This window comes from Drosophila innubila, assembly GCF_004354385.1.
Source record: "Drosophila innubila isolate TH190305 chromosome 3L unlocalized genomic scaffold, UK_Dinn_1.0 0_D_3L, whole genome shotgun sequence".
In the NCBI taxonomy this organism is placed as follows: domain Eukaryota; kingdom Metazoa; phylum Arthropoda; class Insecta; order Diptera; family Drosophilidae; genus Drosophila; species Drosophila innubila.
Genome location: NW_022995376.1, coordinates 22,138,812 through 22,154,586, shown reverse-complemented (window position 1 = coordinate 22,154,586; position 15,775 = coordinate 22,138,812). Strand labels below are relative to the sequence as shown.

The window sequence follows — 15,775 nt, the reverse complement described above, 5'->3', positions numbered from 1 at the left end:
GTGCATTTTGGCGTGCACAATAAATTCTCAGCTGTTTGCCCCATATCTTCATTATTTTACAATAAATCTGTGTGTTGTTTCTCTATTCTTCAGCATTTGCAATTTTGTTGCGTGCCATGTATACAATAAAAATATATTTTGCATATTTATATATATAGATTATGTGTAAGTATGTATATATAGTGCAAAAAAACTGCTGTGCAGTGCATTAATTTAACAATTTTTATCATTTCAAATATAGTTTTCAAGTTTCTTTTGTTGTTGCTTTAATCGTTAACAATTTGTTAGTTAATACATATATGATTTGTAGTTTGTTGTTTTTGTGTAATTTTTGTTTTTTTTTTTTTTAACATTTTTAACAAATGTAAAATGGAACAACGACAATATAGGAAGTGCACAATAAGTTTCGAGTTTGTGTTTAGATACAAATTGAATAATACATTTAGAAATTTTTTGAAAAATTACTTCGTACATACAAAATACATTTAGAAATACAACAGTCAAAATGAAGGAACCTCACATAATTACATACTAGTACCAACTAAAAATCCTTAGCAACCAATAGTGTATAACACATGTGACTAAAAAAAATCAACTAAACATTAAGAAATTCTTGGGAAGCTGTGCTACAGCTCTTTGATAGCTCTTCATAAGCTTTGCTTATCAATTAACTTTTGGCTTAACCATTTGTTGTAAGGCTGCTGCTATGTTGGTTTAAAATCATTTCATTAGTTGTATTTAAGAATAACAAAAACGAACCGTTTGCTTTGTAGCAGCTTTGGGAGACAAAGTTGAAACAAGGGGCAAACTAAAACCTTAGAAGATTTTCAATTTTTGTAGGAATCGCAACAAGGGCGCACTCATGCAGGCTGCTTGCTGTTGTGCCTGTTGCTGTGCCTGTTGCTGTGGTTGTTGCTGTTGCGGTGCTTTTGGATTAGCAGCAAAAGAGGAGGCTTTAACTCTGCCGTTTGCAATTCACGATTGCTCCCTCTTCTGCCTCTTTGGCTGTTAATTACAATTGAGGGTATTCTGGTTGGGACTGCGTGTGACATTGTTGTGATTGATTTGGTTCGATTGAGTGATGCTGGCGCTATCGTTATTCTGCCAGGACAACAGCTTATTGAGTAGCCTATCCATATAGGGATTACCGCCCAGACGCGTCACCTGCAAGGTCAAACAAATTGACAACATAAGAAAGATTATAACAAAATATTCTGAGTAAGATTTGTTAGCAACCTCGGCACGCGCCTCCACGTCAAGCGTTTCAAGCACTTTGCGTGTGTATTGAAAGCTGCCCAGTTTTTCCAGTAAGCTGATGCAGTACTTCTTGACCTCAATGTCGTGCGTGCGCTGTCGCAATATGTCTATCAAGGAGAGGCACAATTAACACTCGCTGTCAAGTTACGAGTAAGTTGAAGGACTTACGCAAAACCTGTTTGTCCTGTTTCTGTGTACGCACTGCGTGTATAACTGGAAATCCAAACTTGCCCTCCGTGAGATCCTCCGCAAAACTCTTGTTCTCCGTATACTATATAGACATATTGATTACTGCCTTTGAACTGACATTAAATATTCATATGATGCACGCTACTCACTTCCTTCAAGCTCAAGTTGCAATAGTCGTCGCGTATTTGAAAATATAGGCCCAAAATGGCTGTTAACTTTGAATAATCCTCATTGTTGGCACTAAACAGCTGCATAAGTCGTATGGCCAGCATAAACAGGCCGCCAGTCTTCCGTACGGTCATCAATTTATAATCTGATTCGGAGGGACATGTAAAACTATCGCGCCAATATATCTCCATTCCTTGGCCACGATGCAGCTCCAACAACTGTTCCGTATACACTTTGGTTGCCTGCAACATTCAATGAGCTTTATAATTGGTAATTGGTTAAGTAATTGAACTTGCCTCTGGATGTCCCAATTGCTGTACCTTCTCGAGGGCCAGGAACAATGTATAGTTGGCCGCATTGATGGTGCTGGCCACGCCGTAAATGGAATGCGCCACGGGCACACCTCTGCGAAGAATCGAATTGTCTTCAATATCATCAATGCTGTAAGTTAGTGTTAAGAACACATTTAGAACACTCAGCTAATTTGTTTTATCTATTTCATTGATGTGTGTGTGAGTTTGTGCGTGTTAATGCATTTACAATGTTGTACAACATAAATTAATATACTAATAACTATTTGCGGGGCAGATTAATGAGTTATCTAAAGAGTTAGCTAAGAGTTATTTTGGATTTTTATAATACACATTTAAAAAAGGAGTTAATTTTGATTTTTTTTAAATTTAAATTTTATTTAAATTTCTTATTAATATTCAAATACAAAAATGTAGATGTAAATGATTGTTTATAATAAACATAATTTAAAAATTGTTGTTTTACAATTTTTGTATTAAAAACTATAATCTTTAAACATCTCAGTTATATGAACTTCTGTTTATTATTATTAATTATAAAAAGAGTAGGATCACGTGGTATGTAAATACTCATATACTATACAAATATTTATTAATAATTCAAGAAGACTGCGTACATAAATTAGCATGCAATCTTAATACTCGTATCTTTAATTTTTGAGGGTCTATTGCATACATGAAACGTGCAATACGGGTAAACATATGAATAATAAAATGTATACAAGCAACCCTCGCAGCATGCTAAACAACAGCGGCGACAAGCAAACATGTAACAACCAACTATTCACATGTATAGCACATAAATTTAAGATTCTCTTTGAGGCCCATATCGCTTCAATAACACGCCCGCTGGCAAGGCAAACTGGGCAGCCGACATTTGCGTAATTAAAAAATGTTTGCGCGCGCGTTAGGCTGGAATCGTTTGAAGGGAATGGGAATTGGAATTGGAGGCGTGGGCGTGGGCGTTCATGCGAGGCGCCTAGTCGAGCTAAATGGATGCGAATGGGGTGCTAAACGGGAGCTGGGAGCGGGAGGGGAATGAGTATATAGGACCGGCAGTGAAGTGGAGTGGGCAAGTCACTTTGCAAGAGTTGTTACATTGTGACAATGCCTGTCGACAAGCTGACTAAATGACAATGGCTTGGCGATGACGATGATGCTGATGCTGACGACGCCTTTGAAGCTCCTCTTTTTGCCGCTGAGAATGCTTATTGTAGTTGTAAAAAGTACGCTATAGTCGAGTCACCGATTTTTAGATACCCGTTACACTTTTAAAAAATATATATTAAAGCATTTTAAAACAACAGGGTATTAAAGTTACTACATATGTATTTGTAAGTGCCTACTTTACTTTCAAACTTAAAATAGACTTAACTACCGATTTATTTCTACAATTTTTATGCGATTAAGTTGGATCATTAAGATGTTTTATTTTTTATACACTTATTATTATTATGAGCACGCTACATGTTTCTTAAAGCATATTCAGTGACATTTTAAGATAAAACAGCACAGGTATGTAATAGATTTTGACCATGGCTGAGTAGGATTCGAGCTTAGTTATTTTTTAAACTGTAGCTCTAGTTATGTGACAGGTAACTACGGAGCCACGAGACCTAACGATTGGAATAATAATGAAAAGCGTCCGTCTAAAAAGCGCCATCTATCTTAAAAATGTATCTTAAGAACTGTGGTTTAAGTTGTTTTTTTTTATTGAAAACCCTTTGGTTTCCTTAGGGAATATAATAACAATTACAAACTTGTCCTTCTTGGTATTTATTGACAGTTAGTCAAGAAATTGTTTTGATCAAATTAAAAAAAAAAAACATATTTGGCATAAAAAATACCCTACAATGGATTTTTTTTATTGTTTAAACATTTAAAAATAATAGCTATAAATATTTATAAAATTATATACTTTATAGAGTTATGGCATCTTCTTCTCCCTGTTACATAAAGTGAACAAAAACAATATACCCTTGTACTGTACGAGTAACGGGTATAAAAACACCAAGTTCTTGCCGATATGAGAATGCATTTGGACAAAAAACATGAGAAAGTGCGACTTGCGACTTGTGTTGAATGCCATTTATACATAAGTGGGCACAGAGGAGGAGGAGGAGGAGTAGGAGAAGCGATAACAGCTCTCAGCTGTCAGTCAACGCCTACAACTGGCGCTGAATGAACAATGCAGGATATTAAGCAGCATTAAGGACATTTCAGCACATTTGCATTTGAATAACGGGCGGACATGGAAAGGGGATGAGCGACAGGTGGCAACCAGAAAGGATTAGCCTGCATGATTGAAGCCAACAACAAATCGGTTGCAAAGGCAAACAATGGGGAAGCATCAAAAGTAATGATAAGAATATGTATTTATAAACTTATTTATATAACTATGACCTTAAAGCACTTTGAGCACTTTCAATACTTAAGATGTTTCGCCTGTCTCTCAGACTTTATCTGTAACAAATTTAGCAAAAATGTATCCATAAGGGAGGCATTAATTAAAGCGCCCATTGCTTTGAGAAGCACTTTAATTACTGAAGTTCAGAGTTTAACTGTTGCGCTTCTCAGTCATACTTTATCTGCAGCACAAAATATATACAAACCTATATATTTGTACATACATATGTACACTCTCGTTTCAGTTCGACAATGAAAAATCTAAACAATTAATGCAATTCCATTTCAGAGAATAAAAAGGCGCAATTTGCTAACAAATACTGTAATTGAAATTTATTCGTATACAGAGAACGCTGCGGGCTATTGTTAAAATTTTGGAATTGATTTGCGGCAGATACCAAAAATATTTATATAAGGCATATAAATACATAAACAGAGTGTGAGTCATTTAACCAATTTCTACACAAAATTCTTCCCCACCACCCACTTTCTTCCCCTGCCCAACAAACAATGATGATAATGCAAAGTATATACGTAGTATATGCCAGTTATTGATATATATGCATGTTATACGTGGGGGTTTATGAAAAATATGAAATTCATTGAATTGTTGCCTGAGTGATAGCAGCTGCCAGATAAGCAAATCGGCCATCTAAGGCAGGGAAGAGAATGTACAGAATATAGACATAATAAAATATCACAATATGGTTTGAAATGCAATAATAAATCATAAAAATGCTTCTATTTATTATTTTCTTGCCTTTTCAAGTTGATATTGATTGATTAAATTAATGTATTTATATCATGCATATGTGTTTGAAATCTTTTTTAATAACTTCCTTGAGCAGGAAATGGTATTCTATTTTCCCCCTTTTTATTAAACTCAACGCGCTTATAAATTTCTGAGTATACATACGTAAACAAAGCCCCAACAACAAACATAAATAGAAATAAACACATACAAAGTGCGAAGTGAGATGAAACATTGATTTAGTATAGGGTAAAAAGGTAATGGTGTGAGATTTGCTAGCTGAATAAGCAGAGATAAATAGAAATAAAATAAAACGCAAGCAAACATTGGCCAAAATGCAGTATAAACAGAAATGTAAATAAAGATACATACGTATTATTGTATATAATAATTTAACAAACTTACAGCAAACTGGAATTATGCAGCATTTGTACAATCTCGCCAATCTGCGTCAACTTTTCGGCCGGTATGAGCAACCAGTGATTGAAGGCCAAGGCCAATTCGGAGCGAAACTGTTTGCCAGGAATTTGTTGTATGTACGTAAAGGGCTGTAGCAGAATCTGTATGCGTGTGTGTGCGTGTGGGCAGCGATGACAAACAGCATGTAAATAAACCACAACAAAATATAAGAGAGAGGTAAACGCAAAAGGTTTGTGCTCCGTTTTTGGCCAGTAAAAATGTCAAAGTTCAAGTGACAACGCTGTCACTGGTTAACGGTTAACTGGTTATGGGAATTGGGTTTGGGTATGTCTAGATGGCTACCTCGTCCTGTTCCTTTTGCGTAGATTTATCTTTGGTTTTTTGCAGTATACAATTCAGTTCATCCATTGTGTGGCGCGTTGTTGTTGTATTTCTTTGCGTTTATTTTGTATTTGTTGTTTGGTTTGCCACTGTGGAATTGGCTATGCGGGTGGAGCGTTAAAGTGTTGTTGGTCGAGCGCCCAATACGCGTGACTAGAATTGTTCGTGTTTCCGCACGTTGTGTTTAACTTTTAAGCAGACGGTGGTTTGGAAGAATGACACCAGGTGCAAAGGCTGCCACCCTACAACATTTCCCGATCTGGCAACTTGTTCTAATTTAATCAAAAAAAATTTAGATACACCTAAGAAAATTTACCTAAATTGAAATTTTTCTTAATTTTGAAGCTAGAATTTTTTTATTTTCTTGCAGAATTTTTGTTGGAACTTTCTCGACTCTTTTATATTGTTTTCTTTTTTTTAGAATTAAATTTTGTAATTTCTCTCCCCGAAGGGTGACGAGCTTCAAACCGTTATTAAAATGTTAACCTTAATTTTGTCTAATATCCAAATTTTAATTTTCATCAATTTATTAATTTATTTCAAAGCTATTGCATTTTAAAATTTGCAACACGTGAAACTTTAACTTGTCGACTTGGCGCCAGCTCACTTAAAACTTGCCAGCGTGTGGAAGACTGCCACCCGGTGTAAAGGCTGCCCGCTGCAAAATTTCCAGATCTGGCAGCTTGTAGTACTTCAATCAAATTAAAAATTTGGTTGCACCCAAGAAAATTCACATAATTTGGAATTTTTCTAATATTGAAGAAAGAATTCTTTAAATTTTAACAGAATTTTTTTGGTAGAATTCTTGAGATTTTTAAAAATTTTTTTAAAATTAAATTTGTAACGTCTCTTTCCTTGTGGTGACGAACTTTAAATTTCGAATTTTAAATTTTCATTGAACTAAACTTAAATTTTCCAGTGAGGACACATGCGACCAATAACGCGATCTAGTTAATACTGATTCAGTATTTTTGAATTACAATCTGATATACCACAAATGTATGGTATATTTTAGGTAAAAAACTTAACTACTTTACTCATTGGCACATTGCTCCTCACTTAACGCGCGCAGCTTAGATTTGTTTTAGTATTTTTGGCAATAATTGCAATAGATTCCGGTGCTAAAAAAAATGGTTTGTTATAGTTTTTTAGCAATAATTGCAATAGATTCCGGTGCTAAAAAAAATGGCTAGTATTTTATCTATTTTGCATTGCAATTTTGGCTATTTTTCGGAAGCATCCCAGCCAGAAACAGCTATTTATTTATCAGTTTGATTCAATTAAAACTAAAATTATTTAAAGTGCGCGCCGTTTTGCAAGCTTTGACGCCCTGAGTTGACGATTTATCGATATACCGATTTGAAATAACTTTAGGGATGATTAAATTGAATATCGCCAGTCACTTGAAATATCTCACTTCTATGATAACAAAACATATCTATCGTTTTCGTTTTGAGCATCCCTAATAAGTCAAGGTGCTTGCGTGGAAAATAAACTTTTAATAGAAATCCTACCAAATTGAATTGTATTGCTTTGTTTTGTAAGGAAACCAGTGCAAAAATGGCAGCAGCAGGACCAGTACGCACGAATTGGCATCCCAATATGAAACACAACGAAGTGGAGCGGTAATAAAACAAAAAAACAACAACGTTGGAAGAATAACACCTGCTTTCTATCTATTGTAGATGGATTTGTATTTACCCCGCTTACATCAACAGCAAGAAGACCCGTCAAGAGGGTCGCCGGCTTCCCAAAGAGAACTGCGTTGAGAACCCAACTTATGTGGAAATTCGAGATGTGCTCTCGGTGTCCAATTTACATTTTGTTGTTGAAAACAAACAGTACTGCCGCGAGAAGAGCAGGGAAGTCCAGTTCCGCGGACGCGTGCGCGTTCAACTACGGAATGCTGACGGCACACTGTGCAGCAACGAATTCGCGACACGCGAGTCCGTCATGAAGCATGTAGCCGGCAAAATACCGCAGCTTAAAACGCGTCAGAATAAACCGAACGAGCCTCAGGCACAGCCACAGTCGAGTGGAGCAACAGCTGGCTCAAGTGCTGGCGGCGGTGGCGGAGGTGGCGGAAAGAAGGGCAAGGGAAAACGCCGATGAATCGGCTTTGATTTTTAATGGCATTTGTTTAGTTGACTTTTTGTAATAAAAAATTCTATAACTTGGACAAAAGCTGTTCATGTATGAAGTTCAAGTGCAAGAATTCGGCCTTGGACGTATTTAAAATTGTTATATTAGTTTATAGAAATGTCTGAGATGACCCTAAAATGAAAATACGTATTTTAAGAACCGTTGCATATGTGCTCAATTAAAAATGTCTCAAGATCACACGGTGTCAGCGAAAATTCCGGCGAACAACAAAGCAAAACAAAAATCGACTGAAATTCGACTGACAGTCACGAAGCGGTTGCTAAATAAAAATCTCTCGAAAATAACGTTTACGATTTCACCAAGTCAGCGTATAAAGCTGAGAGCTCAACGTAAATGCACAACCAAAATCCAATTGGAGTCGGACCAAGTCAAAGCATAGATAATAATGATACGGAATAAACACAATATGAGTTTACTAATGGTGCTGCTGATTGCCCAAGTATCTTTATCCGTATCCGCTAGTGTGACGTCCACAACTCCAACATCGTTATCTTCGATCTCCAGCTCCACATCCCGTTATGGCAATCCGCTGGTGGAGCACAAGCACGAGCGGAATTGTAAGGCGCTCTGTGAGCATTGCGGCTGTCTGGGATTCTACTGCGGGGAGGAGTGCATCTGCGAGTGCAACAATGACAACTCGGACACGGAATGCATTCAGACCATGCAGTTGAATGCTCGCACACTGAATGCACCCTTCGAGATCCTTATCCAGGGACCAAGCAGCAATCGCTTTGTGCGCAATGCCCGCCAGTTCGAGCAGAAGCGGAAACTGGTTGCCCGTAGTGGAGATTCGGAGAATAAAACCACACGTAATCGTCGCTCCACAATTACCATCTATGAACCATTGTTGGCATTGGGATTAAAGCGTCCCGCTCTCTCATTAAACGCCTTGGATACACCAACGTCGGGTGTCAAGAAATCGGAGCTGGCGCGTCATAAGCGTTCCGTGGATCATCTGGAATGGTTCAATGACTTTGCCAGCACATTGGTGCGTCCATCGCCACTGGGAACACGTGCCCAGCAGCAGCGTGAGCGAGCAGCTGCCTTTAAGCGCCAAGCAGCCACTGCAGTTCCCATGCCAAGACCTCATCGAGAGCCATGGTTCTTGGAGCAAGCTGCTCCTCACAAGCTGACGCGTCCGGCGCCGCTTTACAGGCGTCAGCAGCAGCAGGAAGACAACGAGCGTGTCAGGAAATCTAAAAAGAGCAGAGTAATTAAACCTGTTTCGATTGAAGAGGATGTGGAAGTGGAGGAACCAAAGCCTCAACAGGAGATTCGACCGCTTCGAGATGCTCTGCAGGTTGTGGAGCGCATTCCTCGCGTGCTGCAGGACACGGTGAGTCACTTAGCTGCCGATAACAACAGTGGCGATGTCTTCAGCTTGAACATCATGAACGATGTCCTGCCCAAATCCATGGAGCGCAAAGAGCCCAAGAAGAAACTGAAGCGTCGCCTCAGCGTCAGAAATCGAGTTATCGATAGAAATAATGATAATGATAATGATAACGATAGAGAGGATGTCGCACGATCTGCAATTACCGTTACGCGTGCACCACTTGTCGTGCCCCCACCCCCACTAGCACCCCGTGGTCTTCTTTTGCCTTGGCTGCGGCAGCAGCGTTTGAAGCGGATGCGCGGAGAGCAGTAAAACATTAATCTTTAAACGTGTACAAATTGTATAATTGTGCTACATATATTTTTAAGGACACTGTAAATGGCTGTTTGTTTTTCTTTTACAGATATACCAATAAAATTTCTTAACCGATGCCCAATTTAGGCAATTAAATAAATTTCGTGTTTTTTTTAATATTCACTCTTCGTTTTTGTAAAAAAAAAGTTTAAAATTTAAAAAGCTAATGTACAAGGCAGGGCTGCCAGATTAGTTCGTAATGAGCGCCAAAAGGAAGCCTCGCAATACAGACAATAGATGGCGCCACACTAAAGATCATTTTTCCCTAAAAAGATCATTTTATTAAAAATGATCTAACTGATGATGTTCAAGTGTTTTTCAATAAGTGTAGCATGCTTTCGAGCTGCTAGGAGACATCGACATTGCAACGAGTAGCATGCTTTCAGGCGGCATATAAAAGCGATAAATATATTAATATTGCATACTTTTGGGGATGACTAAATGCCAGACCATTTTTGTTGGCGACATGACCATTAAAATAAGTTGGCAGCGCTGCTACTACAGCTGTAAATCAGCTGTGCCGTTATTTTTTTCATCTAAAAAGTTGGCAACAGTGCTGGCAGCCACTGTTGTCAATTTAGATATTTTTAAGGTGCTTAAAAGTTTTTTTAAGTAAGGAAAATCAATAAAATCATAAATGTTTCTTTTTGTTTTGAATGCATTTATAAATCAACTATTATATTACGCATTTTTTACCTTATTTCTTTATTTTCCTTTTTTCAAATCTGACTATTTTTAACGGTCGAAAATTGGCAACAGTGTTGGCAACAGATCTCCTCAAAAATACCGAGTTTAGTTGATCGTTGGCGCCGCGCAGTGCGTCTTCAGCTGTTGCTGTACGTAGACCGGTTCAGTAACGTCGCATCAACGTCTCAACAGGTAGTGGGTAGTCAACAATTTGGTTAAAAGAGGGGACCAAAATAAACATTGTTACTATACGAAAAGAACGCAGAGAGTAAATGAAAAGAGAGCAAGAAAGTCTTCTCAGTGTTTCCGAGTTTGTAACAATACAAAGTGCAACAACAAAAATATAGTAAACAACCAATACATAGATATAAACATACAAATATATATGCATGTAGCTTTGACACAGTGTTGGCCCCACAGTGTTTGGTGGCGTTGGCATCAACAGATTGACAATGACTATCTGTGTGAATTCAAGCGTGAATATATGTATTTATGTGAGTGCGTGCAGTAACAAAAATAAAACAACAAAAGTGTGAAGAAAGAAAAAAATCTTAATCAGAAATGGATGAATCCAAACAATACATGCACATCTGGATAATAAGCAAGAATACATAAAGAAATTCAAATTATTCAGCTGGACTTAAAAAAACGATCAAAGAATGAGTCTTTATAAGATTGTACCGAATGTAAACACATTCATACACATATGTATGCTTAAAAGAGTATTGTGTATGTAGAATGCTTTGAATTGATTGAAATCAATGAATCAATGATTTAAAAGCATATGTATGTGTGTAGATTTGTTTTAAGCAGAGTGCGTGATTTCATTTAAAAATATTTTAAATAAAATGCCGTCATAAAAAGCTTTTAAAACTACAACAAACTTTAAATTCACACGTACCACTTGTAGATTCACCGCCAAATAAGATACAATGGGACAAGTAATAGTTTTGACAATACATATTGACATATTTTATTTTAAAATATACTATAATAAAGGTTTTAATTGTTCTTAAAACAAGTAAAACAAAATAATAATTATTACTATAAAGTTTAAATATTTATAAAAAATAAAAATAAATATTTTATATTTGTCAAAATATTAATTTCACTAACTATAGATACAATGTAAGCAAATCGAACCAGAAAAAATACAATTAATAGAATATATTAAAAAGGTCTATTGAGTTTAATTATTCACAAAGTAATTTATTTCGATTACTTTGTCAAAATAATTTCGTGCCTAGCTGTACAATCTATGTTAGCAAATCGAACCAAGAAAAATTTAAAATAAAGAGTCACACTTGCAATGCGTGAATTGAAAGTGAACAAAAAAAAAGTCATGTAATAAAATGACTGATCCCCATTTAGCATTGCCAACTATTTAGTATCTTGCGTCGTTAAGCGTTAAAAGATAACAAACTACGGCGACAAGTGACTTTTACTGACAATACACTCAACAATTAATATATGTGTATTTGTGTGTGTGTGTGTGTGTGAGACTACGACTAAAGAGTTGGCAATGAATGATAAGCGGTCGAATTGGTTTTGGCGATAAAAAACAAGAAACAAAACAAATGAGAAATCGGCGTACGCTTCTCAGTTTGTTTATCTGCAAGCATTGAGTCTGTGGCAATGTGATAAGTCTGTTGAGAAAACTCTTGCGGCAATTCTAACCTTGTGACCCGACTTATTAATTACGTAGCTTTATGCGTACTAAAATTCTATTAAATTGTGATGAACACCAACGTATAATACGCGGGTGGATTGATAAATCGTTGGCCTTAGTATTGTGTTAAACAACCACGTACAATAGGTGGGTGGATTAATAGATCTTCAGAAGTAGTAAAATTACCTTAAGTTCAATTCTAATTTGTTTGAAAATTATAATCCATCACCTGATACTTGTTTCAGTTTCATGAAATACCGTCCCTGATTAATTTTGGCAATATTTGAATTGGATAATTTTGAAAACTTTTCTTTTCTTTATCTATCTCTGTATTTATTTACAGATACATATGTGCAATATGCCTAGTATACAGTTGCAGTACAGCAACCTATACTGCGTTTTTCTACTTAGGCCAATGACTTAACTGACCACCCTCGATAAGCAGGTCAATGACTTATCATTCCACACTCGACTTTGAAATGAGTTTATCTTTTATTGAAACGCAGATTTTTTCATTAAGATTAAAACTTGAGCAAATTAATTGCATTCCCTTTAATTAATAATATTTGTAGTATCTTATTTAATAAATATAATATAGCGGGTCAAATATGCTAAGAGCTTCTTTTTCGTGTACGTGTATGTACTTTCCCTGTAATAAGAGATATTTCACTATAGTTATTTTATGAAGTTATTATTATACCCGTATTGTAAAAATCAACTAATCGACCAGCTGCAGATACGTCTAAGGCCCAAAGCAAGCCAGAATCATTTGATTTTTGAATTTTAGTTGAATAGAATAGAATAGAATAATAGTTGAATATAAAAACACTAATCGTTTATACTCGAATAATGTATAAGATTTACTCATATCACTTATAATTTACTCATAAACTCATAATGCACACCACAATAACACCTCCTCTCCCCTATGTGCAACATGTGGTAGACAAGAGTAACCAAAATTACGTCCACAGACAAGCAATGGAATTCTGTCGCAAGTTGCGCGCTCGTATGGAGACAAGCAAGTTGCCCGAGGATCTGGACGATGGTCTGGAAAGGCTAGAGGATTACATACAGCGTTGGCGCTCCGTTCGCATTATCTACTTTACAATGTTTCTAATGGCGCTCGGATTTAGCATTATTCTCACCGGAATTTGGCCATTCCTAAGCGAGGTGCGTGATCAATCAATACTCATGTAGATATGAGTAGTTTATAATATGGTACATTCCTTTAGCTAGATCCCAATGCGGGCAAGGAGTTTATGGGTCTAATTGTGGCGGCCAATCCATTGGGTCAAATGATATTTAGTCCCATCTTTGGCTGGTGGGGCAACAAGCTGGGCACAATCCGCCTGCCTCTTCTGATCTCCCTGGGGCTCTTCACCATTGCCAGCGGGCTGTATTCGTCGCTAGAGTTGTGCCAGGAGAATGTTAAATACTGGATGTTGGCTTCACGATTCCTTATCGGTGTCAGTTCGGCAAATATTGCCTTGTGCCGATCTTACTTGTCGGCTGCAACGCGTCTCAGCGAACGTACCCATGCCGTCTCCATGGTATCTCTTGCCCAGGTGCTGGGCTTCATCATTGGCCCTGGACTTCAGGCTCTCGTCACTCCGTTAGGCCGCGAGGGATATGTGTGGTTCTGGGGAGGCATGCATATTAACATGTACACTGCCTCCGGCTGGATAAATGTCATCATGAGCATGGGCAACTTTGTCATGTTTCTGCCATTCGTGTTTCAAGTAAGTAACACCTTTGGAAGACATACAGCCTATATTTAGTATTATCGCGTCCCATTTTAGGAGCACAAAATTGCCGCTCGAGAGATAATGGTGATGCAAGGTGGCACTTCAGAGCGGGACACTTGGAAGGCCATCAAACCGAACTACTTTTCCGCCTGGACCCTGATTGTGGCCTTCTTTGTGCTGGTCTTTAATTTTGTGCTGCTGGAAACGTGAGTTTTGTTCAAGACTTGAAAGTATTTCTATATTTCTATCAGGCTATCAAGCCGAATCGCATATCGGCATAAGTTGTAGTTTCGGTTGTCTTTGTATTTTGCTATTCGTTTTTCGGTTACTCAAAATCTTTGTTTATCGGTTTCGTAACGGTTACTGGTTTTTTGTATGTTTCGGTTTTAAAATACCAGTAAGATTTCGGTTCAGAAAAGAAATAATAAATCCTTGGAAATCAAAATTTCTTTGATTTAAAAAAAAAAACTGTTTAATAAGGTCAATATTCAAATTAAAAATCAAAATTATTTAGTTAATTAGTTACTTCTTAGCTAGCCGTTATACTTGAATCGGTTACTTCTGTTTGAATAATTTCGAGCTTTCGGTATCATAGTATAAGGTCTTGTTTTGGTAAGAGTTTTAGTTACAGTTACAAATTTCAACTGGCTTATATCGGTCAAAGATTACGGATTCGATTACGGTTTCAATCCCTGATTTCTATACTAAGAGACGATCTCTTTGCAGGCTGGGTACATCACTGACCATGGATATGTTTGCCTGGACCAATGAAGAAGCACTCTACTATATGGGAATATTTATGGCAATCGCTGCAATAATATCTCTGTTGACTTTTGTGCTTATTGAACCTATGTGCAAGCTTTTCGCTGAGAGATTCGTGCTCATCTGGGGTGGCTTCTCCTTAATGGTGATTGGTCGTCTACTCTATATACCCTGGGGACCGGATCCGCCCAAGCTGGCAATGGCTTATAACGCTAGTGCCAATCTCAGCAGCAATGATCCCATCTATTTGGGTTGTCCAGCAACGCAGGATTGGTGCCCCAAACTTCCAGCTCTGACATTAACGCAGTTCATTATCGGATTTGCACTGACATCTGTGGGTTATCCCATTGGCGTTACACTAATACAGACAATATTCTCCAAAGTGTTGGGTCCTCGTCCCCAAGGCGTTTGGATGGGTCTGATGACTGGCGCAGGATGCTTGTCGCGTGTTATGGGTCCTGTTTTCGTTGGTTCCATCTATACACGACTTGGCACCTATTGGACCTTTGGTTTCACATCGGTTATGATGATAATATCTATGATTTGGCTGCTATTCTCCAAGTAAGTCATCCACAATCTTATCAAATATATTATCTGAGCTCATTTTTCTTTCCAGTAAATTGCTCATACCACCAACATTCGACAAGATGGCAAAAGTTGTGGAGCTACAAGAGCTGCACAATACAAAAGATCTATCTAGTTCAAACTCGCCTATTGACGATGTTGAGGATGAGCTACTTGCGACATCCAAGGTCGTACGCATTGTTCCCAGTTCGCAGGCGTAGCAGTAGGGGAGAACTCAATATATTTTTGTACTGCCTTTAAGTTAAATATTCTATATGAATTTCTAGAAAATAACTTTAATATTTTGCGTTTTGAATTAGATTTATGTGTGCATATATTTATATCAAGGCTGAGAAAACCTTTAAAATCGATATGAAAAAGATTTCAGTTGGATTCGCGTATCAGTTTTAAGCAAGGATGCGAACTTCCAATATACATACAGCAATAAAGAGCTTATAAAATGATTTAATAAAGAAATCGAATTAAAAAATATGAAAAATTGAGAATTGGCATGAAACACTTTTCTACTTCCATTTCCTGGTGATGAATCTGGTTTCGGAATGAAGTTCGGTGTCTGCCGTAAAAAACTGTTTAAATACTAGCAAATTA

General features: G+C 37.3%; 4 protein-coding genes across 7 annotated transcripts; 3 read left to right on the top strand and 1 right to left on the bottom strand.

Moving 5' to 3' along the window:
* Positions 1-317: 317 nt before the first annotated feature.
* LOC117788662 (geranylgeranyl pyrophosphate synthase) lies at positions 318-6,083 on the bottom strand. 2 transcript variants are annotated; one of them, XM_034627495.1, is made up of 7 exons: positions 5,845-6,083; positions 5,488-5,642; positions 1,911-2,055; positions 1,596-1,856; positions 1,426-1,528; positions 1,237-1,364; positions 318-1,164 (listed from the first exon to the last, which is right to left on the bottom strand). In XM_034627495.1, exons 1-7 carry the CDS (start codon positions 5,908-5,910, stop codon positions 1,009-1,011), a joined length of 1,014 nt encoding a protein of 337 aa, XP_034483386.1. In that variant the 5' UTR covers positions 5,911-6,083; the 3' UTR covers positions 318-1,008. The 2 variants fall into 2 exon arrangements, with proteins under 2 accessions (XP_034483386.1, XP_034483387.1); XM_034627496.1 differs by having other exon boundaries at positions 1,911-2,019.
* A 1,256-nt stretch (positions 6,084-7,339) lies between these two features.
* On the top strand, positions 7,340-8,116 carry LOC117788663 (signal recognition particle 19 kDa protein). Its single transcript, XM_034627497.1, has 2 exons — positions 7,340-7,508; positions 7,569-8,116. Exons 1-2 carry the CDS (start codon positions 7,444-7,446, stop codon positions 7,993-7,995), a joined length of 492 nt encoding a protein of 163 aa, XP_034483388.1. The 5' UTR covers positions 7,340-7,443; the 3' UTR covers positions 7,996-8,116.
* A 106-nt stretch (positions 8,117-8,222) lies between these two features.
* On the top strand, positions 8,223-9,761 carry LOC117788659. The gene has a single exon (XM_034627491.1). It carries the CDS (start codon positions 8,432-8,434, stop codon positions 9,692-9,694), a length of 1,263 nt encoding a protein of 420 aa, XP_034483382.1. The 5' UTR covers positions 8,223-8,431; the 3' UTR covers positions 9,695-9,761.
* A 793-nt stretch (positions 9,762-10,554) lies between these two features.
* On the top strand, positions 10,555-15,631 carry LOC117788657 (major facilitator superfamily domain-containing protein 8). 3 transcript variants are annotated; one of them, XM_034627489.1, is made up of 6 exons: positions 10,555-10,615; positions 13,039-13,265; positions 13,328-13,834; positions 13,895-14,046; positions 14,567-15,163; positions 15,219-15,631. In XM_034627489.1, the coding sequence occupies exons 2-6, from the start codon at positions 13,074-13,076 to the stop codon at positions 15,385-15,387; spliced, it is 1,617 nt and encodes a 538-aa protein (XP_034483380.1). In that variant the 5' UTR covers positions 10,555-10,615; positions 13,039-13,073; the 3' UTR covers positions 15,388-15,631. The 3 variants fall into 3 exon arrangements, with proteins under 3 accessions (XP_034483380.1, XP_034483379.1, XP_034483381.1); XM_034627488.1 differs by lacking the exon at positions 10,555-10,615 and having other exon boundaries at positions 12,943-13,265; XM_034627490.1 differs by lacking the exon at positions 10,555-10,615 and having other exon boundaries at positions 13,127-13,265; positions 13,332-13,834.
* Positions 15,632-15,775: the final 144 nt, after the last annotated feature.

Coding starts and splice junctions, on each gene's coding strand:
- LOC117788663 (XM_034627497.1), top strand. CDS start 7,444: ATGGCAGCAGCAGGACCAGTACGCACGAATTGGCATCCCAATATGAAA. Junction 7,509..7,568: donor AAACACAACGAAGTGGAGCG/GTAATAAAACAA, acceptor TATCTATTGTAG/ATGGATTTGTATTTACCCCG.
- LOC117788662 (XM_034627495.1), bottom strand. CDS start 5,910: ATGGATGAACTGAATTGTATACTGCAAAAAACCAAAGATAAATCTACG. Junction 2,056..5,487: donor CTGCATAATTCCAGTTTGCT/GTAAGTTTGTTA, acceptor ACTAACTTACAG/CATTGATGATATTGAAGACA. Junction 1,165..1,236: donor ACGTGGAGGCGCGTGCCGAG/GTTGCTAACAAA, acceptor TTGACCTTGCAG/GTGACGCGTCTGGGCGGTAA.
- LOC117788659 (XM_034627491.1), top strand. CDS start 8,432: ATGATACGGAATAAACACAATATGAGTTTACTAATGGTGCTGCTGATT.
- LOC117788657 (XM_034627488.1), top strand. CDS start 12,990: ATGCACACCACAATAACACCTCCTCTCCCCTATGTGCAACATGTGGTA. Junction 13,835..13,894: donor TTCTGCCATTCGTGTTTCAA/GTAAGTAACACC, acceptor GTCCCATTTTAG/GAGCACAAAATTGCCGCTCG. Junction 14,047..14,566: donor AATTTTGTGCTGCTGGAAAC/GTGAGTTTTGTT, acceptor ATCTCTTTGCAG/GCTGGGTACATCACTGACCA.